The sequence below is a fragment of the Sminthopsis crassicaudata genome, chromosome 5 (assembly GCF_048593235.1).
Source record: "Sminthopsis crassicaudata isolate SCR6 chromosome 5, ASM4859323v1, whole genome shotgun sequence".
In the NCBI taxonomy this organism is placed as follows: Eukaryota; Metazoa; Chordata; class Mammalia; order Dasyuromorphia; family Dasyuridae; genus Sminthopsis; species Sminthopsis crassicaudata.
The window spans coordinates 240,374,843-240,401,450 of NC_133621.1; the positions used below are offsets into that span (position 1 = coordinate 240,374,843).

General features: G+C 33.4%; 1 protein-coding gene across 2 annotated transcripts in view; it reads right to left on the bottom strand.

Moving 5' to 3' along the window:
• FAR2 (fatty acyl-CoA reductase 2) overlaps positions 1-26,608 on the bottom strand; it is a 163,579-nt gene that overhangs the window by 22,897 nt on the left and 114,074 nt on the right. For both annotated transcript variants that reach the window (XM_074270650.1, XM_074270649.1), the window contains exons 2-6: positions 25,175-25,407; positions 21,835-22,010; positions 20,118-20,297; positions 4,264-4,441; positions 2,668-2,712 (exon numbers count right to left, since the gene is read on the bottom strand). In XM_074270650.1, the coding sequence (XP_074126751.1) occupies positions 2,668-2,712; positions 4,264-4,441; positions 20,118-20,297; positions 21,835-22,010; positions 25,175-25,363 (768 nt within the window). In that variant the 5' untranslated portion in view covers positions 25,364-25,407. The remainder of the gene's footprint in view (positions 1-2,667; positions 2,713-4,263; positions 4,442-20,117; positions 20,298-21,834; positions 22,011-25,174; positions 25,408-26,608) is intronic.

The window sequence follows — 26,608 nt, forward strand, 5'->3', positions numbered from 1 at the left end:
TGTGCACTAGGGATGTCTCAAACTCAGCATATCCAAAACTTAACTCATTATCTCCCCTCCCCTAAATTTCCCCCTCTTCCATTCTTGGATATTTCTTCCAGAGGCACCACAATTCTTCCAATCTCCAAAGTCTATAATCTTTTTTTTTTTTTTTTTTTTTTCCTGAGGCTGGGGTTAAGTGACTTGCCCAGGGTCACACAGCTAGGAAGTGTTAAGTATCTGAAACCAGATTTGAACTCAGGTCCTCCTGAATTCAAGGCTGGTGCTCTATCCACTGCACCACCTAGCTGCCCCCTAAAGTCTATAATCTTAATATTATCCTCGACTCCTCTCTCAACCCAATTAGTTGCTAAATCTTGCTGTTTCCACCTTTATTACATCTTTGGCATCTGATCTATTTTTTTATGTATACAGTTACCACCCCATGACTTTTTGCTTTCTGTTTGGTCTCTCTGCCTCTTGTCTCCTCATCCTGGTCCATTTTACACAGTGCTTTCAAACTGACATGTTACTTCTGTACTTAATTAACTCTAGTGGTTTTCTATTGTATCCAGGAGAAAATATAAATTCCTAAATTTTTCATTTAAAGCTAAAGAGCTTGCATAACCTGATTCCAAACTCTCTTTTTTAGGTTCATTGTACTCTTACACTCTGTGGGACCAGCTAAACTGGTCTTCTCTCCATTCCTCAGACATAATATTCTTCCTATCTCTGTGCCTTTGCACTGCCTGTCCCATGTGCCTGGGAGACATTCCCTCCCCGCCCCGCCCTGCCCCCCCCTCCCGCCTTAGAATCCTTTTCTTCCTTCAAGTTAAAACAAGTTACCACCTTATGTCTTTCCTGGTCTCTTCAGATGCTAATTTTCTCCTTCCCAAAATGCTTTGTAGTTATCCTGTACTTACTTGTATTTATTTTTTTATATTTATTTTGGATATGCTTATATATGTGTTTGTTGTCTTCTCTTTTATTGTAAATAAAAAAAAAAAATTCACTTGTTCCTAATGCACTGCCCTAATGCATGATGTTTAATAAATGGTTGTTGCTTAATTTTATCTTATATTATTCTGTAACCTGTTTTTTTCTCAAAGAGATTTTAAGTTCTATGAAGACAGGAACCATGTTTTACATTTCTGCAGCGTTGATCACTTTGCATGAAAAGCAATGTGGTATACTAGAGAAGAGTTGGATTGAGAGTAGGAACACCTGGGTTCAACTTTGGCTCATATACTTATTCACTTGTTAGTCATTTTTCACTTGTATCCAATTCTTTGTGATTCTTTTTGGGATTTTATTGGCAAAGGTACTGGAATACTTTTTCTCTAGCTCATTTTATAGATAAGGAACTGAGGTAGGCAGGGTTAAGTGACTTCTTTAGGGTCACACAGCTAAGTGTCTGAGGCTAAAATTGAATTCCAGGCCCAGTGATGTCTGCAATGCCACCTAACTGCTCACATATTCACTAATTACATGATTACTCACAAGGAACAACTACTATAAGCTTCAGTTTTCTCTTCTATAAAATGGAGTTATTAATAATTATACTATTTCATAAGGTTGATGAGGAAAACTATAAAACTTAAGAGTGTTAGACAGATAAAAGTTATTTTAATTATTGTAGTACTTGTAAATGTTTATTAAATTTGAATTGAATTTAAACTGAAATAAATTGGAACCTAAATGATAGATATTGCTACTTATTGCTAATGGGTAGAAGAGGCAAGGAAGGAAAAGAAAGGGGAAAAAAAGAAATTTAGATGATAACTTTTGTACATATATAAAGGGAATAGCAACTGAGCAAGAAGACTACTGAAAGTGCTTTTAGAAATGATGAGAATGAAAAATATTCATTTTCAGACTCCTAGATATATAACTATCCAATGATTTGTTCAGAAGGGAGCGTAGGAGATGATAGAACTATATTTTCTTCATTTTTACTTTTGCTTTTAGGTTTTTGGAACTTTATACCCAGCTGAATTTATTTGGTGAAAACTTCTTGAATTTAAAGTATTTAAAACTTCAGAAAAACATCTTCTTTGACTAGGCAGAATCAATATCCAATATTGCCTCTTCCTAAAATAAATTGTTTTCAAATAAGGAATAGTAAAAATAGGTCATATTGCCTCTTTATTTCAAACAATAAATTGTTTTTTTTAAGAATGGTAAAAATAATAGGAATCACATAGTATTTTTAGCAATCCCACACACTTCTGGATAAAATAGTTACTCTCTGAAAAGTTAAAAATCAGAAATGAGAACAAAAATATGAAGATCTGAATCTGGAAAAATACCACTTCAGAGGCTACTAGATTTGGTTGTGGTATCTTTTTTTTTTTTTTTTTTTTGTGACAATCTCGGGGACAGAGACAAAGTACAATAAAATAAAAGTATTTGAAAGCTTTGAGACCACCTAGATTTATATGTAATCTTTCTATATAAACATACTAAATGTAGTATATATATATATACACATATATACACATTTATACTACGTAGTACTTTATTTATATGTGTATTGTACATGTGTATACTTACACTATATATAATGTGTATATATGCATATATAGATATAGTGTGTGTATATGTATATGTATGTATATATGTATAAACTATTACTTATTGCTGCTTAAATCCTAGAGAAACAAATTATTGTTTCACCATTATACATACCGCAATAATGAGTCCACTTGGTCCATTTAAGTTATCAACCCAACCCTGAAAAAGAAAATTCTACATTTTACACAGAGCATGATCTATGAGGTTTTTCTTTTTCTGAAAATGTAAGCACTTTCAAGAAATTTACTAGCTTTTGTTCAGTTCCTGCCAAGCCAGGGAGTATAAAAGTTCTATAGAACTGAATCGCAAAAGTTGAATTTTAATTTGGGAACAGTAGAGAAAAAAAAATTGTATAGAGGCATTTTATGGGGATTTAGTATTAAGTAGCATTAAAGGCTTTTTAATTCAAAATTAGCCTTCATAAACCATTAAATTGCCCATAACTATAATTAGAAAGGGTATAAGGTAGATTTTAGATGCAGAGTTCTTCTGCATCATAGTTGGATCCAGGATAATTATTATAAAAACAAATGATTACAAATTTTATTTACATCCAGCTAAATGATTTATCAGGGGAAAGGGCTAAACTAGGACTTCAAATCAAAAGGGAGAAAACGAAAAAAGGTAATTACTTGGTTGGCAGGTAAGCTTATGATTGGGAAAAAATACTATCAAAGGCTATTTACACACAAGTATTCTCATACTAAGGACTGAATACCCCATGACATAAAAATTTTCTTCTTTCTGCTTCATTCTAGTCAAGCAAGAAAACACAGAAAGTCAAAGGGAAACACCTTGGACAACTTTTAGCTGATCTTGGAAAGCTTGAAAGACCATTTAAGAATTTACTTCTTGTTATCTTTATCAATTTAAGCTAAACCAAATCAAAATAAAACAACAAAACCCCACAGATACTATGAATAGGAGAATCTAGAGTCACACTTGGTCCTGCAAGATGCTTTGCATTGTGGAAGTTGTGGAAGAACTAAGACCAACTCAAGGAGTAGGAGACAATTCTCTTTTCTCCAGCTCACTTTAGAGCTTATACTCATTGAGGATAATGGCAAGAGAAATTTTCTCTCTTTTTTACTTCCAGCCCATATATTTAAATTCACCTAAGTTAAATGCCATATGATATAACTCAATTATTTTTAGTCTTTAGATCAATAGAATTCTTCAAGTTAATTCACTTTCTCTTTTATGTATACACACACACTCACATTATATAAAGCTTACCCCTGGAGATCATGGAAACTTTCTTTTGAGACTAAAGGCAAGTCTAGATGGTGCAGTAGATAGAATATAGGGCTTCTGAATTCAGGAGGACCTGAGTTCAAATTTGACCTCACCTTGGGCAAATTAGTTAACCCTAATTTCCAAAGAAAGAAAGAAACTCAAAAAAAGTAAATTATATCAAACTCCTTTCACTTAAAACTATTTCTAGGGGTAGGACCAGATAGAATATGCCAGCCTGAAGTCAGGAGGACCTAAGACACTTGTCAGTATTGGGAGTGCCTGGATCCCCAGGCAAGAACTCCTAAATTTATCCATTGAAATTTTGCTTGAACTGGATCAGTGTTCAGAATATCATAAGCCTATCTCATTAAGTTCCTTGGGATATCTCTTAAACCCTAAGCAGGAAACAAGGCTGTCAAAGTCTGAAAGTATCAGGAAGCAAAACCAGAAAACTTCTAGAGTAGCTAGGCTTACTGGAAAAGGTTCCTGCCAGCTAGCTCCAACGATAGATGGTCTTATGATAGCAACATTTAGGTTCCCACGTTCTTGATGCACCACCATCTCTCCCAAGGCCTTGGTATATGTATAAGTGTTGGGTCGATTTTCGATCAATTTAGGTGTGATTTCTTCAATGATTGAATCATCTAACCACCTGGAGGGCAGGGAAAGTTAAAAACAAACAAACAAATAAAAAAACAACAGATCAAGGAAAAAACCAGAAGGTTCATACAGAAAATCAGCAGCTAGAATTTACATAATGCTTTAAGGTTAGTGAAACACTTTACAGATATTATCTAATTTTATTCTCATGATAGCCTTAGGAAGTACATGCTATTATTATCTATATTTTATAGATGAGGAAACAGAAATTAAGTGACTTGTCTAGGTTCACATTGTTGTTCATTGTTCATTATCTTTTTTTCCCATTTTTATCAATAGTATTTGATTTTTTTCTTTACATGTAAAGATAGTTTTCAATATTCATTATTGTAAGATTTTGAGTTCCAATTTTTTTCCTTGCTTCTCTCACCTCTCCCCTCCTCAAGACAATAGCAATCTGATCAAAGTTAAAAATTTACAATCATTTAAAATATATCTCCATAGTTGTCATCAGAACAAAAGGGAAAAAAAACAAACAAACAAAAAAAAAACATGAGAAAGAAAAACCAAACAAAAAAAAGGTAGAAATTGTACGCTTTGATCCACATTCAGTTTCCATAGTTCTCCCTCTGAATGTAGATGGCATTTTCCATCCCAAGTCTATTGAAATTGACTTAGATCACCTCATTGCCTAAGAATTGCTAAGTCCATCATAGTTAGTTATCATATAACTTTGCCATTATTGTGTATGATATTCTCTTGCTTCTGCTCATTTCACTTAGTTTCAGTTCATGTCTTTCCAGACTTTTCTGAAATCAGCCTGTTCATTTCATATAGAAAAATAATATTGCAATATTATATTACATTTATATACCATAAGTTGCTTAGCCATTCCTCAACTGATGAGTATTCACTCAATTTCTGATTCCTTGCCACTACAAAAAAGCTGATACAAACATTTTTCCACACTCACTGTTCATTTTCAAAGAGGACCATATACAGGGGTGATGTCTTTTGTGTGAATTAGATTTATGTGAGGCAGAGCTACACAAAATTGCCAGCTTCAATTTCTCTTACAGAATCATCAAAATCCAGTGGCAAGACAAACATCAGGACAACTAGTAATGATCTGGGATGTAGTAAATGACCTTGCCATCTTTGATGTATGATCAAGGATATAAGCACTCTACAACACTTCCTTCAGTTGCCTTCATAGTTGTTGGAATAAATTGTTTTTAGCTACCTGTTCCACCAGGGTTAAGTCTTCACATGCGTGGGGTATACATTGAAGCCTGTTCATTACTCTCAACCTGGTTTAGCCCATCTGCTGAGATAGTTTTACTGGAGTGTGACTACTGTACCTTCTTGGAGCCACAAGTGAAAGCGGAGTTCCAGGTGAATACCAAAAATGAATAAATAGCCCCAAAAGAGTTCAGCAAGCCTTCATATAGATCATAAATGTCTAAGGCTGGATTTGAATTTAGTTCCTTCTGACTTCTGGTCCTGTGATATCCTTTGTACCATCTCACTGAGTTGTAAGATTCAGAGTTTTGGTATGCCAGCTTTGTATAATAGAGAGTAGAATTATTAAACTTTTTTGTGATGCTGTAATGTGCTGTTGTCTCCAGAGACTGCCTATTGCTTTCTGGGAGGAAATCTGCTGTCATTAACTGCTGCCAATTCTGACCTCGTGTAGAGACTCTTTCTCAACCTCCAGAGAGCTGCTTCAAGTCTGGTATAGACAAGACTCTCTTTCTCTTGAATGCTGCCCTCTTTTATCCTGCCAGAGAATGGGCGTGGGGTTTCTGGGAAAAATTACTTCAACCAATGAACTTGCTTCTCAGCATGCAAGCTCCTCCCCAAGAATTCACAGGGGTTAAACTCCCAGTAAAGGCTGGAACTAGAGAATTGTTAAGTACCGACTTAGCACTTAGTAAGAACCTAACATGATGCCTTTCTTTATACTGTTGCTCCCATCTAATAAGCTCTCCCAGTCCTTGCTCCTTTTGGAAGCTGGCTGAGATAAATCCAGCTGATATTTATCTCTCTTCACTTTCTCCATAGTTTTATTGCCTATAACATAACAATAACAATAGTAATAATAATAACTAGCATTTATATAGCACTTTGAAAAGTACTTTATGTATATTAATCCACTTGAGCCTCATAATAACTGCATAGTAGGTACTTTTATTTTCCTTATTTAACAGATGAGGAAACTGAGGCATATGGAAATCAAATGATTTGCCCAGGATCAATAGTAAGTGACTGAGGTCTAGATTTGAACTCAATTTCTGACTTCCAAGTTGTCCATTCAGCCTCATAACATGCCTAATAATATATATTTTGATTGAGAGAATTCAGTTAAATACACATTGTACATTTTCTTAGGCTAACAAAAAACAGATTTAAGACTGAAAGGTCTCAGAAGTCTAACTTAGTCTAATCTTGTCATTTTACAAATGAGGGTACTGAACTCCAGAAGGAACAAACATAGTGCAATAAAAAGGCATTTTTAAAAAGATCTATGTTATTTAAAAGTTTGCAAGGAGTTTTATATATATAAAATCTTATTTTAGCTTCATAATAAATTGTAGATAAACTTTAATAGATGAAGAAGTTAAGTAACTTGCCCATGAACCCAAAACTAATTGATATCAGAAGTTGGATTTGAATTTAAGTCTTTGTTATTCCAAGGTGAACATTCTTCTGCTCACTTTATCATGCTGCAATTCCAGAAGCCCTCAGTGTGAGATGTGTGATATTGAGAAAGTAATTCTCTCTGGGCCACAAAATTGCTAAAACAGGTTGGACTATGACACTCCTCAGCTCCAGGAGCTTTAAATTGCCTTCAGGATCTGGTTCCGACAAATCTAATTTCTAGAATAACTTCACATGACCCCATGCAGTCTATACACTAGTGAATTGATGTATTTGATGTTCTACAGAAATGAGATTCTATATCTTCTCTCCATGCCCTACACTGATAGTCTCTTTTGTTTGGAATAACCTTCCTCCTCAGCCTCCTCTCTTGTAATTACTAGTTCCCTTTATGACTCAGTTTATATCCCCTCTTGAATGAGGCCTTTCCTGATCCCTCTGGTTTTTAGGCTCTTCAAAGAGCTCTGATTCAAAGTGACATGGCTGATACAAGGGCCAAGGACAGGAAAAATAAATTCCCTCCTTCCCTCTTATAGAAGTCTCTTCCATAAGTAGTTTCCTAGACTATTCTCGAACTGTTGGATGTTGTTAGTATGTCCCACTCTGCTACTATTTGTCATAACCAATGTGGGAAGGTAGAAGAGGAAAAAGAAATTTCTTTTACTTATACTCTCTCACCAATACCACCCCAGAATCTCACTCCATAAATGTTCCAAGCTTTGACTCTTTTGAATTCTTCAAGGCTTAGCTATCTAAAGCATCATGATTATAGCCAATCTGCTTCTCATATTGTTACCCTCTTGACTCAGAAAAGTGTTTATGTCTCATAAAAGGATCAAGTATGGGTATATAATTCAGCTCCTTCCCACCTTTCCAGTATTTTTATAACTCATCTCTACATAATCTTGTTATTCAGCAACATCGGGTTTTTTGCCAATTAAGACACTCCATCTCTTGACTCTGCATTTTCATCTAGGAATATAAATATAGAAAAAATAGAGCAGAATAGCATATGAAAGGATATCTGGAGAAAGGATCAAAAGAGAAAATATAAGAATAATTGAATTACCTGAAAGCTTGAAACAATAGTACAAGAAATAATCCATGAAAATTGTCCTGGATCATGAAGGAAATGTAGAAATAGAAAAATGCTCCACTGAGCATCACCTCAAAGAGATCCTTTGTGGAAAGCACATCGGAATATTATTGCCAAATTTCAAAACCCCAAGATCAAAAAGAAAATTTTTCAATAAACAAGAAAAAAATTTCAAATATCCTGGAGCTATAATTAGAATTGTACAGGACTTAACAGCAGCCACAATAAAAGACTGCAGGTCCTAGAATAATATATATCAACAATCAAAAGAATTAGGCTTGTGGCCAAAAATATATCCAGCATAATATTCAATATCTATAATATTCAATGAAATATTCAATACCCAATATTCAATGGGAAAAATGGTCATTCAATGAATTTATAGATTTTCATGACTTTCTATCAACCAAATCAGAACTCAATAGAAAATTTAACATATAAGAACTATTATTAAAGATTAATTCAAGGGGCAGCTAGTTGGTACAGTGTGTACCAGCTCTGAATTTAAAAAAACCTTAGTTTTAATCTGTCCTCAGATTTTAACACTTCCTAGCTGTGCGACTCTGGGCAAGTCATTTAACCCCAATTGCCTTACAAAAAAAAAAAAAAAAAAAAAAAAAAAAAAAAAAAAAAAAAGATTAATTCAAAGAATATATTGTGGTCAAATTGTTTATGTACACATATGTCTATGATTTACATCAGGAACTGGCTAGCTCAAAAGATTGATTTATACAAATGAGAGGCACAGGAAGAATTGAAAGAGAGGCATTAGGGAGGGGAGGAGAGCTTGTAGTTCTGAAAACCCACTCACATTGGGAATGGGTTAAATAAGCAACATTACATATACACCATGAAGAGTACAGTACTCCATCTCAATAGATGCTGAAAAAGCATTTGATAAAATCCAACATCCATTCCTATTAAAAACACTTGAGAGTATAGGAATAAATGTACATTTCCTTAAAATAATCAGTAGCATCTATTTAAAACCATCAGTAAGCATCATATGTAATGGGAATAAACTGGAACCATTCCCAATAAGATCAGGTGTGAAACAAGGTTGCCCATTATCACCATTACTATTCAAAATTGTATTAGAAATGCTAGCTTTGGCAATAAGAGTTAAGAAAGAAATTAAAGGAATTAGAATAGGTAATGAGGAAAAGAAACTATCACTTTTTGCAGATGAAATGATTCTACTAAAAAGCTATTAGAAATAATCCACACCTTTAGCAAAGTTGCAGAATACAAAATAAACCCACATAAATCATCAGCATTCTTAATTATCACTAACAAAATCCAACAGTTAGAGCTACAAAGAGAAATTCCATTTAAAATAGCTACTGATAGTATAAAATATTTAGGAATCTATCTGCCAAGGGAAAATCAGAAACTATATGAGTAAAACTACAAAACACTTTCCATACAAATAAAATCAGATCTAACCAATTGGAAAAATATTAAATGCTCTCAGATAGGGCAAGCAAATATAATAAAGATGACAATACTACCTAAACTAATCTATTTATTTAGCACTATACCAATCAGACTCCCCAAAAAACTATTTTAATGACCTAGAAAAAATAACAACAAAGTTCATATGGAAAAACAAAAGGTCAAGAATTTCAAGGGAATTAATGGAAAAAAATCAAATGAAGGTAGCCTAGCTGTACCAGATCTAAAATTATATTATAAAGCAGCAGTTACCAAAAACATTTGGTATTGGCTAAGAAATATACTAGTTGATCAATGGAATAGGTTAGGTGCAAAGGAAAAAAACAGCCAATAACTTCAGTAATCTTGTGTTTGACAAACCCAAAGACCCCAGCTTTTGGGATAAGAACTCAGTGTTTGATAAAAATTGCTGGGAAAATTGGAAATCAGTATGGCAGAAACTAGGCATTGACCCCACTTAACACCATACACCAAGATCAGGTCAAAATGGGTTCATGATCTAGGCATAAAGAATGAGATTATAAATAAATTAGAAGAGCATAGGCTAGTTTTCCTTTCAGACCTGTGGAAATGGAAGAAATTTATGACCAAAGAAGAACTAAAGGTCATCATTGATCACAAAATAGAAAAATTTGATTATATCAAATTAAAAAGTTTTTGTACAAACAAAACTAATGTAAAGAAGATTAGAATGGAAGTAATAAACTGGGAAAACATTTTTTCCAGGCAAAGGTTCTGATAAAGGCCTCATTTCCAAAATGTATAGAGAATTGACTCTAATTTATAAGAAATCAAGCCATTCTCCATTTGATAAATGGTCAAAGGATATGAATAGACAATTCTCAGACGAAGATGCTCCAAGTCATTATTAATCAGAGAAATGCAACTTAAGACAACTCTGAGATACCACTACACACCTGTCAGATTGGCTAAAATGACAGGGAAAGATAATGTGCAATGTTGGAGGGGATGTGAGAAATTTGGGACACTAACTAATACATTGTTGGTGGAATTCTGAATACATCCAGCCATTCTGGAGAATGATTTGGAACTATGCTCAAAAGTTATCAAACTGTGCATATCCTTTGATCCAGCAGTGTTACTACTGGGCTTATATCCAAAGAAATTTTAAAGAATGGAAAGGGACCTGTATGTGCAACAATGGCTGTGGCAGCCCTCTTTGTAGTGGCTAGAAACTGGAAACTGAGTGGATGTCCATCAATTGAAGAATGGCTGAATAAATTGTGGTATATGAATATTATGGAATATTATTGTTCTGTAAGAAATGACCAACAGGATGATTTCAGAAAGGCCTGGAGAGACTTACATGAACTGATGCTGAATGAAATGAGCAGGACCAGGAGATCATTATATGCTTCAATAACAATACTATATGATGATCAATTCTGATGGACAAGATCCTCTCCAACAATGAGATGAACCAAATCAGTTCCAACAGAGCAGTAATGAACTGAACCAGCTACACTCAGGGAAAGAACTGTGGGAGATGACTATGAACCACTACATAGAATTCCCAATCCCTATATTTTTGTCTGCCTACATTTTTGATTTCCTTCACAGGCTAATTGTACACTGTTTCAAAGTCCGATTCTTTTTGTACAGCAAAATAACTGTTTGGACATGTATACCTGCATTGTATTTAACTTATACTTTAACATATTTAACATGTATCGGTCAACCTGCCATCTGGGGGAAGGAGGAGAAAAGTTGGAACAAAAGGTTTTGCAATTGTCAATGCTGGAAAATTACCTATGCATAAAATTTTTGTAAAAATTAATTAATTAATTTTTAAAAAGAAAAAAAAAAAAGAGTATAGCACTCTCCAAAATTTATAAAGAAATTTGGGGGAGGGAAAAGTGGAGGGAGATGCTAAAGGAAGGAGGAAGAAGAGAAGGGAGGAATTCATGGATGGGTGGAAGTTAAGTAATAGCAAGACAGGTTAAAGAGCAGAATTAAAGTAGAAGACTTAGCAAAGATAGGAAAGAAGAGATGTGCATAAAGAACACAACATAGAGCAGGAGTTGAATTTATTAGGAAAAAAAAGTATCGCTAGTAGTCACTGATCTTAGAGAAAGTCAAGTTTGAAGATTCAACTAGAAGAGAATTTTACATTATATGTCAACCATACTAATTTTGTTTTAGATGCATGTTTGCATATGGATGTGTGTGTGTGTATGTATGTGTGTGTTTGGGTATATGTAGATATGCATGAAAGTTGCTCAATGTAGGTTTTTATAGATATATGTATATGTGTGTGGGTCTGTGGATGGGTGTGACTGCATATGTATAACACGTGTGTCTATATGTGTGAGGGTGTATGCATGTGTGTGTGTATGTGTGCCTGTGTATGCATCTATTAAATATAGCTGTGTGTGAAGTGCTGAAACTTTGAATAGGTGCACTTGAATCAGACAATCTATTCCGAAGATGACTATTAGCATATGTTTGGAATTGCTCTTCTCACAGTTAATACTGGCTCAATATTTGGGATTAAGAGAATTGTAGGTAAAGATTAAGGGGTGGGGTGAAAGAGGCTAGAGAACTGCACTTGGCTGCAGGACAAGGAGAAGAAAAGTGTGGAGATTCTGGACTCTAGAATCAAGGTGGGATCCTTGTCAAAATTCCTGGCAGTTTTGTCCGTCACCTTCATTTCTCCCCCTAAAGACCAAGAACTTTTGCTTATCCTGATTCTGGCTGATCCTGAGGCCTCCAGGGAGCTAGTTTGGACTTTACAGCTGTGCTTAACTATAACTTGCTTGGGGAGGAGGGGGGATGAAAGGAGAAAAAAGAACAAAGTAAAAAAAAGCACACAGCAGAGAATAAAAGAACAATTTACAAGGAAGTAAAGAAAAGATGGACACTCATGAATATAATTTCTTTTACTATTATATTTCCTTTCTTGAACTAGAAATTCATGTTATGTTTTTGAATGCTCCCAGATATTCTGCTGGGCACATGACAATGTTATGTTTTGTTTTATTTTTATTTTTTGTATTTCTATTTTCTATTAATAGCTTAAAAAGATATAACAAAAAAATCTCAACTAAAGCCACATCTATGTAAGAAGCCTTTTTCAGTTCCCTTTAATTTTCATGCCATATATGTGTGTGTGTGTATGTGTGTGTATATGTAGATATATATAATCTATATATCTACATACATATGTATATGTGTGTACACATATTTTTATCCTATATATATCCTGTTGTACATAATTATTTGCATATCATTTACTTCATTAGAATGTGAGTTTCATGAGAGCAGGAACTCTTTTTGCTTTTGTATATCCAGCACTTGGCACAGCACCTGGCATATAATAAACACAGTAAATTTTGATAATTGATTCAGGAGATGTAGTTACAGAAGACACAGGATACAATCACATGAAGTTAAATCAAATATATGCATATATCAATATATTTGCATATGCCATTGTCACTTTGAATCAGAGCTCTTTGACCAACAGAGAAACACTAGAATACCATTAGGGAATAAAGACACATTCCAGGCAGACACTGATAAAGAAAATCACCAAAAGGATGATTGCAAGGTGGTAGCTGTCAATATTTGGGTTGGGGGGGAGGACCAGAGAGCTAAGAATCTAGCTGAGTAAACTATCCTCTCAACAGAGACATTGTTTCTAAGAGAAACCATACAGAACTCCTTAACAGAGAAATTTCAGGTTCTATGAGTTGTTGTTGCCAAACACATATCCTCCATGTGAGCTTTATTACCACTGTATTTCAAGGTTGAACCCTAATTTTCTCATGAATTTAAAATGTTAATTAGGCAGCATAGTAGATCTGACATAGAAAAATAGGGTCATATTGAAGAGAAAAGACTCAAGATTCACAGACATAAAACAGAACAATAGAATACTAGAGATTGCATACATTTCAAATGACTCTACCTTTATGCCCCTTAACAATTCACTAAAGATCATAAAATTGTTGAATCTAACACCCACAAATCAGTTTACAAATTGGATTTCAAGAAGGGTTACTTGAATTCTCAGGATAACCCTGTGCATGGCTACTCCCACTTGAGTGGGAGCTCTTGCTGCTGGGTTTTCCATTTACAATGAGCCTGTAGATACAATTGGTTCTTAGGAAGAGCATTCACACAAATGACACAGTAAAAGTAGCTTTTATAAAACATAATCTACATAAATTTGTAGTAGGCCAAAACAATATAAAAGTGACAACTCTACCTAAATTAATTTCCTTAGTGCCAAACCACCCATTAAAAATTTTATAGAGTCAGAAAATTATAAGTAAATTTATCTAGAAGAACAAAAAGCAAAGAATATCAAGGGAATTAATAAAAAGAAATGTGAAGGAAGATAGTCTAGCAGTACTAGATCTCAAGTTGTATTATAAAGTAGTAACCATCAAAACATAAAGACCTAAGCTTTTGGGACAATAATTCATTATTTGACAAAAATTGCTGGGAAAACTGGAAAACAATTTGACAGAAACTAGATATAAATCATACCATATACCAAGATAAGGTCAAAATGGGTATATGTTTTAGACATAAAAGGTGATATCATAACCCAAATTAGAGGAGCACTGAATAGTTTACATATCAGATCTATTGATAAGAGAAGAATTTATGACCAAACAAGAAATAGCATTATATTCCTATAATAAATAAATATAAAATGAATAATTTTGATCATACCAAATAAAAAAGTTTTTGCACAAACAAAGCCAAAACAGCCAAGATGAGTAAGAAATCTGAAGAATAGGAAGAAAATTTTACAGAAAATTTCTCTAATAAAGGCCTTATTCTTAAATTTATGGACAACTGAGTTACATTTCTAAGAATATAAGTCATTCCTCATTCAGATTTTTATGCCTTACCATACAAACCAATAGGTTAACAAATAATTTTAATAAAAATCAGATTAAAGCTCTCTACATTGTTATACTTCATATTGCTTGTGTTCACGATTGTTTATATGGTGTGAAATAATTTTCATGGCCTCTTGCCTGCTTATAACCTGAAACCTGATTCAGAGGATTCTAGTTTCATGAAATCTTAAAACCAAGTAGGCAATATTTACTTTCAAAGTAACTCTCATTTTCCTCTTGGCTATTTAATATCTCTATGTGCCAAAAAAAAATCTGTCTTGTAAGGTCAAGTGCAAAATTATGCATTTGTCTACTTCATTTGAAAAGAAAAGGGCAACTAATAACTATAATTTATCAATTATAATTATTTACTTATGTTATCTTGTAATTTACAGGATTTGACTATGAGGGAGGCCTTAGAAATCATCTAGTTTAATGCTTTCATTTTTTTAAAATGAAGAAAATGAGGCACAAAATGGTTATGATTTGTTGCAGTTTGCACTCTCAGTAAACAATAGAGCTACCATCTGAACCCAAGATTCCTTATTTTCAATTTTGATATTCTTACCATTATATAGAACACGTGATCCAGAGTCAAGTAGACTTAAATTCAAATCTGGCCTCAGCACTTATTATGTGATCTGGACAAGTCATTTTACCTCTGTTTACCTCAGTTTTTTTATTTATAAAATATATCCTAGGGTTGTTGTGAGGATAAAATGAAATTATTGTAAAATGCTTATTATAGTGCCTGTCACACATTAAGTATCATATAAATGTTAGCTATTATTATTATTACTACTATTAACTACTATCATACCATCTATTTCTGTCTCCTGTGTAGAAGGGAGACCATCCCACAGAACAATCATAATAATGGGTCTCTTTCTTGATCCCCTTCAATAAACAAAATATGCTTTTGTCTCTTGTTAAACTCTCCCTTCGATTTGCCAGTGTGATCCTGTTTTCCTAGGAGCAGGTAGAGAGCCTATGAGCACATTATGAGACCATGTGTTTGCCTAGGTGAGCCTGGAACTGGACTGCAAATTCTCAGCTGTCTATTCTGATGTATTCCTTCCATGAGTACAAGAAACTGAACAGTGACATGTGTGTGTGTGTGTGTGTGTGTGCACGCGCGTGCCCGTGTGTTTCATTTCTCTCCTCCCCTTCCCCCAGTTTTGGCATCTTCTTCATGAATTTATAAGGTCCAAATTCATTGAACTGGGTACTGGTTATTCTACAGTATTCCATATAAACTATATGCCTCTCAGAGGAGATGAAGATCATTACAAATATTGAATTACATTACATTACATATTACACTACAAGTATTTACAACAACTCTATGAGGTAGTTGCTATTATTCCCATTTTACAGAAACTACATAAAATCTAAATAAATCTTTGATAAAATCTTTAATAAATGTTGGCATACTAAATGGTCAATTCAAGCTACATAGGACCAAAAGATTTAAAAAGATAAAGGGGAGATAACAATCCTATGAGAATGGGATGAGGTACATAGTAGCTTTGTTGCCTGGAGTAACTGGAGATGTACTAAAGTAATTTTTGGTGAACCTATAGAGGATATTTACATTCTAAGATTTATTTAAGCATAAAAAACTACTAGGTTTCAATTTGGAACTATGCTCAAAGGGTTATCAAACTGTGCGTACTTTTTTGATCTAGCATTGTTTCTATTGGGTTTATATCCCAAAGAGATCTTAAAGGTGAAAAAGGGACCCACATATTCCAAAATGTTTGTGGCAGCCCTCTTTGTAGTGACAGAAAACTGGAAACTGCATCAGTTGGAGAATGGCTGAATAAGTTATGATTTATGAATGTATTAAATATTATTGTTCTATAAGAAACAATCAGCAGTATGATTTCTAATAAGCCTGGAGAGTACATCTCATGAACTGATGCTAAGTGAAGTGATCAGAACCAGGAGACTATTATGCACTGCAGCAACAAGATTATACGAGGATAAATTCTGATGGTTGTAGTTCTTTTCAACAATGACATGATTCAAGCAAGTTCCAATGGACTTGTGATGGAGAGAGCCATCTACACCCGCAGAGAGGACTGTGGGAGCTGAGGGTGGATCACAACATAGCATTTTCACTCTTTTTGTTGTGGTTTGCTTGAATTTTATTTTCTTTCTCATTTTTTTTAACTTTTTGATCTGATTTTTCTTGTACAGCAAGATAATTGTATAAATATATATGCCTATATTGGATTTAACATATATTTTACCATGCTTAACATATATTGGATTACATGCCATCTAGGGAAGGGGGAAGGGGATAAAGGCGAAAATGAGAACACATATTTTGAAAAAAAAAACTTCAATTAAAAACACTAGTTTATCCATTTTAAAAATAATTTTTAAAATGTTAAATATAAAAAATAGGAAAGTAATTCCTCCTAGAATGGTTTTACTCTGGACTACATTACAAATAGATAATAATTGTAAATGTTCTGTTGTCTCTCAATTATAATCCATCTCTGGGAGGAGGTTTCTTTTCTGTATAATCCTTTTCTCTGTGAGCAGGTTTCTTGGGAGGTTCTGGAGCCTCCAGTCAGAGAGAAGGTAGAATCTCGAATCTTCTTCTTCTTCTTCTTGAATTCTGGCTCTGAATCTCCTCCAGCTTCCCTGAAGTTCTCCTGGGAAGTCTTGTCCTTGACCCACTCCAGACTATTCTCCAGGCTCAATGTTGCCTCCTTTTATCCTCCCAGAGAATGGGCTTGTGGGTACTCCAGGGGCTTGTGGGAACTACTTACAACCAATGAACTTGCTCCTTTTAAAGGTGTGTAAACTCCTTTTAAAGGTGTGAACTAAAGATGTGAATCTTGAGCTAGAGAATTGTTAAGTACCGACTTAGCACCTAGTAAGAATCTAACAATAATATTGCTTTAATAATAACTTGTTAATTTATAAAGGATAGTGAGTATGTCTTTGTAGAGATGCTTTCTAGTACTTTATTGAATAATCTTATAGTAATAAAACTTTTGCAGGAATAGGATGAATTATTTTTCATTCATCATCTTGCCTATAGCTATTGTCATACTGAGGATTTGATAGTCACCCTACAGAAGTTAAACTTGCCTTTAATATTTCATTCACCTATAAAAATTAAATTATTTTTATCCTATGTAATGACTTATAAACATAAAATAAATAACTGAATAGTAACTTGTTCCAGGGATATTTTTCTCTGAACCCCATTGAATAAAATAAGAATGAAAAGATAATGATATTCATGATGATAATGATTATAACTGATATTCATACAGTCCCAACAAAATACCTCAATATAGTTGAAATATATGGGTTAAAAAAAGATTCCTATGTTTCTTACATTTTAACCTTTATAATGCCTTTCCTGTACCTTATCATAGCATGGAAGTGAAACTATGTTCTTGTGTTATGCCAATAAACACAAGTTCTAGAAAGATTTTCTTTGTTAGACTGGAAGTACAGGCCCAATGAATTTATGTCTCTTTTGGCACCTATGAATTTTTTTCCTGTTCTATTCTACATAATTTGATTCTACTAGGACTTATATTTAAGATGTAGAAAAGTTAAATTATGTAGATTTAAGGGCAATTAATTCTTAACCGTTATCAATATTCAATTTAGACTGAACCATGGAAGGAAAAAAATATAGTATTGTAATTGATATTTCTCTTTCTCTATGTAGTAAGACTTACATAAGATCATACCACGGAGAAGCTATTCCTCTGCATACTCATATACTCATGTGGTTAAACAGGACAAGTTAAGTATTAGATTCCGAAGGTATAAGCAACCTGGATAGATAGACAGTAGTGCTAACAATTTACATTCACTTCCCAGTGTTCTATCTCTGGGTGTAGTTATTTCTGTCCATCATTGATCCACTGGAAGGGAGTTGGATCTTCTCTATGTTGAAGATATCCACTTCCATCAGAATACATCTTCATACAGCATTGTTGTTGAAGTGTACAGCGATCTTCTGGTTCTGTTCATTTCAGTCAGCATCAGTTCATGTAAGTCTCTCCAAACCTCTCTGTATTCCTCCTGTTGGTCATTTCTTACAGAGTAGTAATATCCCATAACCTTCATATACCATAATTTACCCAACCATTCTCCAATTGATGGACATCCATTCAGTTTCCAGTTTCTAGCCACTACGAAAAGCGTTGCCACAAACATTTTGACACATACAGGTCCCTTTCCGCTCTTTAGTATTTCTTTGGGATATAAGCCCAATATTAGCAATGCTGGATCAAAGGATATGCACAGTTTGATAACTTTTTGGGCATGAACTGAATTATTTCACCTGAATTCAGTTTGCATGTTTGGGAACAATAATGAATGAAACTGCTATTTAAAACAATCTCATGTTGAAGTGGCCAATTATTCATGCTTATGACTTCTTTTAATATTCTCTAGGAATAGTTAAAAATAAAATAAACTTATTATAGAAGCATAGATAGTGTAGAAGAAAAAGGAGAATGTGGAAACACTAAGTGTTTCTGAGAGTAGGCCAATGTCTTTAAAAGAAAGTGATTCTTGGAGAAGATAATAGAAATAGAGAACTATTTTTGCTGAATGGTTAAAGAGAAAGCATGGATTACTCCACTTGGATAGGTCAAGGAGCTTGATAGTTTTTGCTCATTATCTTAAAATAGGAAAATAGCTTATAACAAAAAATAAGGAAATTCCTGTTCTTTTTAGGAGAAATTGTCCTGATTCTAGCTAATAAGTACTATTTTTCTTATCAGTTTTTTTTTTCATTAATAGTGATTAAGCAATCTTATCTTACCTTTTTGGGTATATGTTTTCATTAGAAAATGTGGAATTTTGCCTTTTCTGATATTCTCAAAGTGCTTCAAGTGATCTTTGGAAGCTTGAGCCTTTCTTTGGGGATTTTGCTAACTTTTTTCCATCTCCCTTTCATTATGTCCACATATTTATGGGCCAGAACTCTGTACTTAAAACAAGGATTCTTACAAGGTGCTAACTCAATGGAATTGATAAAGACAATGCTATCTAGTTTAACATGGTGATTAACACTTCTCTAGTTCAGTACATGTACTTAGTACTAAATATAATTCTACAAGATTCACATCTACAATGATGTAATTAAAATAGAGCATATAATCTGGGACAAACTCAGCCAGAGTCAATTCCAGCTTCAGTCAGGCTCCTGGTGGCTGGCCTCCTTCACTTTCCCCACTGAAACGAAGGCTGGTCTGAAAGACAGAAAGCTGGCCCCTAAAAGGCTCTCCAGAAAGCTGTCCCGGGCCCCAGGCAAAAAAAAAATTATATTGCGAAGGAGATAATAAAGGATTTGGACTTTAACACTCAACTATTCTTGTGGTGATTACTGAACTGAAAAGAAGGCTGTTCCCAAGAACTCCAGAAAACCAAAAAAGAACACTACATACACATATCCAAAATTATCTTTCCTGCACTGAACTAGTAGCAGCTAGGGTCAATGGCAAGGTAGATGTTTTCCAGCATCATTAAAGGGAATCTTACATGAAAAACTAACTTCATAGCCTTGGAGGCTGGTGAGCGGGGGATGATTTCTACAGAAAACTCACACAAGTGGGGATGGAATAGGAAAAATCATATTGGTTACAACTTACTCCACTGAGTCAATCAATTTCTTGGGTTCCACAGAACACGGGTAGATAACTTCATCAATGTGCTTCAAGTTACAGTTGGAATAGGCAGTGGAGAAATGGATGAAGACTTCAAGCTTTGACATCTGGCTGGCCATGAACAGAAGCTGCTGGGTAGCAATGACGTTGAGTTGCAAAGCATGTCTATAGGACATTAGACAGAAAGAAAACCATAGGGGTTCATTTTGTGATTTTGTAGTTCTGTAATGGTGGCTACGGCAATAATCAAATTTTATAAAGGCTTATATTGACTGTATCAATTAAATACTAAAATCAATCATAATGATACTGATAAGGTCTAAACCTTTGATTTTGTAGAGAGAACTTCTAGATGAAAAAACTTCCTCTACAAATACATTTAGTGCCTTCTCTGCTACTCGTACTAAAGACTTACCTAGAGGGCTGAGAGTTTAAGTGACTTGCTGACAAGAAATTGTTAAAAGGAGGACTTGAACACAAGTTTTTCTAGGCTCCTTCAAAGGCAGATCTATATCCATTACGCCACATTGCCTTTCATAATTTAGATCATACTTGAAAAAATACAGTATACAATACTTGTATAATGATGACTATAAATATATATATATATATATGTATATGTATATATATATATATATATATATATATATATATATATATATACATATATATTTATTTATTTATTTATGTAAAATATTGAGCAAATCAGCAAAGACCTATGAAGCCAGCATGAAAATAGAATACAGGCACAGGAAATATAGCCGGTTTGTGTAAATGGCATTATAGATTGAATATGTTAGCAGAAGCTTAGAATCTAGAATTAAAGATCCTTAAATTTGGAAAGAAGCTTATAGGTTACCTAGTCCAATGTAGTGATCACTTGTCCACAATGTTTCCATCATGTAGTGAAATTCGTACTTTCCTTGCTTTCGTAATATAGTGCATATAACTTTTATTATCATATAATACTCTATTTCTTTCAAATAATTTATTATCCCATTCACTAGAGGAGCTGTTCCAAACTTTTTTTTATCTCTTCTCAAGCCTTTGTGTAGTATTCCAAGTCCTACCTTCTCATCCTCAGATCTTGCTTCATACTTCATTTAAAATATTGAAACCATTCACCAAAAGCTTACCTGTTTTCAAACATTCCCCTACTCCTGCTCTTTCTCTGCTCCTACCCCTCATATGTTTCCTTCACACAGGTTTGGATGAAAAGATGCCCTTTTTCCTTCTGAAAACTACTTTAAATGAATCTTTGATTCTATCCCTTTCTACTTCAATGGAATATTGCTTCCATTATCACCTCCTTTCCCAACTTCAATCTTTCTTCAATTTCTGATCTTAAGGGAAAAGAAACATTCTAATTTGTGACCTTGATTTGCAATTAAAAAAGGATGCTTTTAACTACAAGTGAAAACTTATGGAAGCCCGAGATAGCCACTATACTACAGGACTGGTATTTTGGTTAATTCGGTTGTGAAACAAAATTAAAAGTGATGTTTTACTGATACTTACTAAATTAATGTTTTTCTGTTGGTTTGTTTGTTTTGATTTTAATTTTTAAAAAGCATGGTTCAAGGCTTGATTGTCCCATCATATCAGATTGCTTTGAATTAGATGGATTGTCTCCAGAGTTTATTGGTCTTGATATTCTATTCTGAATTGCTAGTTGCTAAAAAGAAAAAAAATGGGAACATACCTTAGTGGATCATCAAATCGAACTGTTGCTGCACAGTGGAAGATGACATTGGTATGAGTCAGGAGCTCCTCTAAATCTTCTTTGCTGATGCCCAAATCTGGCTTTGTGAGATCTGAATAAATAGGTCTGATCTTCTCAAAGATATTTGGACAAATTTCTTTGGCCTTTTCAAAAAGCTGCAACATTGATGTATGTCAATATATACCTTATCTTTACCTAATTATTCCTTTTGACATTTACTAAATTTATTCTTGAAAATTGGCTAGCTTTTCTGATAAAAATAATAAAGAAAACTAGCATTATCATTTACAAAACCCTGTTTATTGTATACCAATTTTCCATGTAGTCTATGTTCTAAACTAGATAAATAATTTTTAAAAAATTATAGATTTTATAGTTATATAAATATAATATATATAGTTATTAAAATTATAGTTCTGCTCATTTCACTTAGTCTCAGTTAATGTAAGTCTTTCCAGGTCTCTCTGAAATCATCCTGCTCGTCATTTTTTACAGAACAATAATATTCCATAACATTCATATACCATAATTTACTCAGCCATTCTCCAATTGATGGGCATCCGCTCTGTTTCCAGTTCCAGCCACTACAAAAAGAGCTGCCACAAATATTTTTGCACATGTAGGTCCGGAAAGGGAAAATAATATAACTAAAACTCCATTGAAGTAAATTATATTCAACATTGTGTAAATTCTACAGGAAAAACTCAGACAAATATCTAGATTCAAAACTAAGTGATAGATGAATGTTCTCAATCTGATTTAGGGTTTCTGCTAGTGAGATAGAATTTCTGGCAAAAGATATACCCTGAAAATATAAAGAACAACTATTGGTAATGTAATAAAAATCTTTCATGAGAAATTTTATGTTAGTAAAAATATTTATCTAGAGGGAAAAGAACAGGTCAAAAAAAGTATAATTTCTAATTTGTAGCTAAATTTTGTGTGAAGAGATATATCTCCTTAGAGTGACAAAATCCAGAATTTGCATCTGAAATGATAACACTGGAAGCTTCAGTTTTGACATAGCAACATTTTCAAAAAGCTCTTTTAGAGAACATAAGTAAACTATACCATAGGGCCAATTTTTTTCTTTAATTTTGTTTTTGAACATGATGATTCAATCATTCTATTTATAACAACATTATTGCAGTCCATAGGCAAGGCAGAAACTTTTCTAAGCCAACAATTAAATTAATCCAGAAGAATAAGAAAACTGGTTTCTTTCAGGAAACTGTATCTGCTTCTTCTGCTAGATACTTAATAGGTTACTCATATAAAAACTAGCAATTCTGATGACAAAGCATTTTTAAAAAATAATTTAATGCCCTTGGTAAAGTTCTCAGTAGATTACCACATCGTAAGGGCTGACGAAAATGCTGACCAATTTCTTGTTTCCTATGTAGATTTTTTTCTACACAGTAATGCTTGTATGATGTAGCCAATGTCTTTTTCCAGTCAAAGTTTCATTGCCATATAAATGTACTTGCTTTATATCTTAATGATTTTCGTCTCCCTCCCCATAGTAAATAGTCCTCTGTGACTAAAAAAAAAATAATTAAGCAGACATAATTGATATAGAGATCATATCTGAAAATATGTACAATATTTATTTCATTATCTATTCTCCATGACCTTCAATGGCTTTCAGTTACTTGAGTTTAAATTCCTTTCATGGATCTTTTAATTTATCTTGGTAAAGTTACTGTGAATATTGTTCTCTTGGTACTTCTTATTTTGGACTTTATCAATTATAAAACACTTTCCACATTTTTATGAATTTGTTACTTTGTGATAATCAGAGCCTTTTGTATAGCAATGCTTTTAATGGCTTTTCCATAGCTTATTGGGAAATAATACCTAAGGACATATAGTCTGGCAACTGCAACTGTAGGTACTATAGTCATTTCTGTGAAAACCCAGAAAACTTTCATCATCAAAGTCCTTAGACTTGTCAAATGGTTCAGCATCAGTTATTGTGGATATTTTGGCATATATTGGATTTTTGCTTCTATCTTTGACTTTTTTTGTAGTATAAGCTCAAGAAGCTGAATCATTGCATCAATGGTATGAATACTTTAGTCATTTTTGATGCCAATTTTCACTTTATTTATTGAATTTAATTTTGTTTACTCATTTTTTAGCTTTTCTAGCTTATTAGTAGAAATCTTTCTATCATATTAGTTTTCATTCCTCCAGTTTGGTTTTGCCATTAGTCTTAATGAAGATTCTCTCAATTTTATCATCTGTAATAAATTATCACTGAAGACAAAAATAGCCAAAGACGTATTTCATAGCACTTCATTTTGCATGATCCCTCGAGGTTTATGCTGAAATGTTGACAATAACTTCCTCCTTATGGATTAGTTCCATAAAGCTATGTTTTAAAATAATTTTCTTATTTGCAGAATTTGAAAAGGTCCTTAGAGAATATTTAGATCAACCAGTGCCAGTGCTCCCCAGAACAACATCCTAATTTCAAATCAGCCTTCACAGTCATTATCCAGAGAAACAACTCTTATCCAGGGAAGAAGGTCATCAAACATCTCTACTAACTGCCAATCAATTACCATAGGGAAGGTAGGCTGACAGTTCCTGTCAGAATAACATTTCACTCAATTCTCAGAAATGCCAGTTATTTGGTTTTTTTCTAAAGAATAAAATTTAACTCAGTTTTAATCACTCAGTGAGTACTTCCTTTCTACAATTCAATCTGATTGTGACTTTGTTTATACATTGTATTTATTTATTTGTTTCACCTCTGAGAGCTGGGACTCTTGTTTGTCTTTACATTATTAGTACCTAGTACAGTGTATTGCATGTAGTAGATGCTTAATAAATGTTTATAGAATTGAATATCAAGTAGTCAAGAATAAATGCATTTCCAGGCTTAAAAAATTCTTAAAATCTGTTTGGAGAAGCTCTAACATAGTTTATCTAAATTTAAGATTAATTCTTTGTGAACAGTATAAGTTAATGATTTCCATAGAACAAAGTATGGCAGTTTCTATAGCACACTTTTATTTTATTTTTTTTAACAATTTGCTTTTCTTTTAGCTTTTTTTTTTTTGAGCTAGTCACACAGATTTCTTCAATTAAGATTGTTAAATTTCCATTTTGTCCTTCCCATCAGTCCCATTCAGAAATCAGTGATTTCTATTTCAGTTCAAGGATGCAACATAGCCAGTCATACTTGAAATAATGGATTCTAATATAGGAAATTTTAGAGGTGATCTAGTCTAATCCTGTTTATATTATATTTTACATTTAGAGAAAATGAAATCCAGAAAGGTGAAATGATCCAAATGATTTGGATACCTACCTTACAGTTCATCATCTGGAAAACCCTTTGCTGCAGAGACTGTCCAGCTTTGGGCCTCACAAGGATATAAATGACTTTCAAGTCTGGGCTGGTACGAAATAGTTTTTCTACTAGAACTTTGCCCATGAAGCCTGTGGCTCCAGTAATGAGTATTGACTTGCCACCATAGAAAGCTGCAATTACAGACATGGTGATCTCTTACTTTCTTCTTGTTGGCTTCACGATTGAAATAGCTGAAAGGATAATGAAAAGATCCAAAGATGACACTGGAATTTCCAGGATATGAGATTCCTGAAAAAGTTTCTGGTAGAGCAGAGAAATTCAGAAAAATGTTTCTATGACAAGAACAAGTTTTAAAAACCAGATTTTAGTTCTGAGATTTAATGGAATATTCAGGTTTTTGACCTAATATAAGGGATCAGGGAACATATCAGAGATACCACAAAGGTCAAAGTATCATTTGCTTAGTTCCCTCATTTTATTTTCAAGTTTATATATATAGAGATCCTATAGATTATATATTATATATATTCTATGTTCTATCGATTATAACCAAACTTACTTATATTTTCTCCTTCTTAACAAGAAAAACCATTCTATTAGATAAACAGCTTTAATATTATGTTAAGCAATGATCCTAGGATCATGGAATTATCACACTAAAAGATCCCTTCATTTTATAGGTTCAGTTAGATAAATTCACAGTTATCTAATAGGAGCCAACTATGTGCAAAAGACTGCTAGGCAATGTGGGTATCGAGATGAAAAATTACATAGTCCTCACCCTTTAGGAATTTCTATTTAATTAGATGGAGGATGATGTGTGTAGAGTATAAAGCATATACAAAAAAGCAAACCAAATAAAGTGTTCTAAGAAAATTGAGAAGAGAAAAATAATTTTCAGTTGGAGAGAATCAAAGATTGTTCCTCTAAAGGAGATAAAATGGACTTTAGCTTTTAAGGAAAGGAGGTTTTCAACAGAGATATAGAAAAATGCATTTGTACTAGAGACAGGCTGCAAGACTGTGACATGGTGGGAGACTATGGAAGACGAGATCAGAAATAATGGTTTGTTTTGGCTGCAACATAATTATTTGTGAAAGAGGATTATGTGAAATTAGGTTAGAAGATTTCCTTAAAAGTTAAGGATCAAGACACTTAGATATTTGATTTTATATTAATGTCTTCAGTTTTTGTTATTTTTAGAAAAGAAAAAGAAGATGAAAGACTTTAATTTACAGTACTACTAATTAAGCATTTCTTATAATATTTTGTTTTGAAAATTGATTACTACACAGTACTTCCAAAAATAAAAAGTCAAGGCTCAAGTTTATTTTTATAAAGTAAGGTTCGAGTCATCCAGAAGTTTTTTGTTTTTTTAAACATTGATTTAATGAACTGATCATACTAACATGTCTTAAAAATATAAGTAGC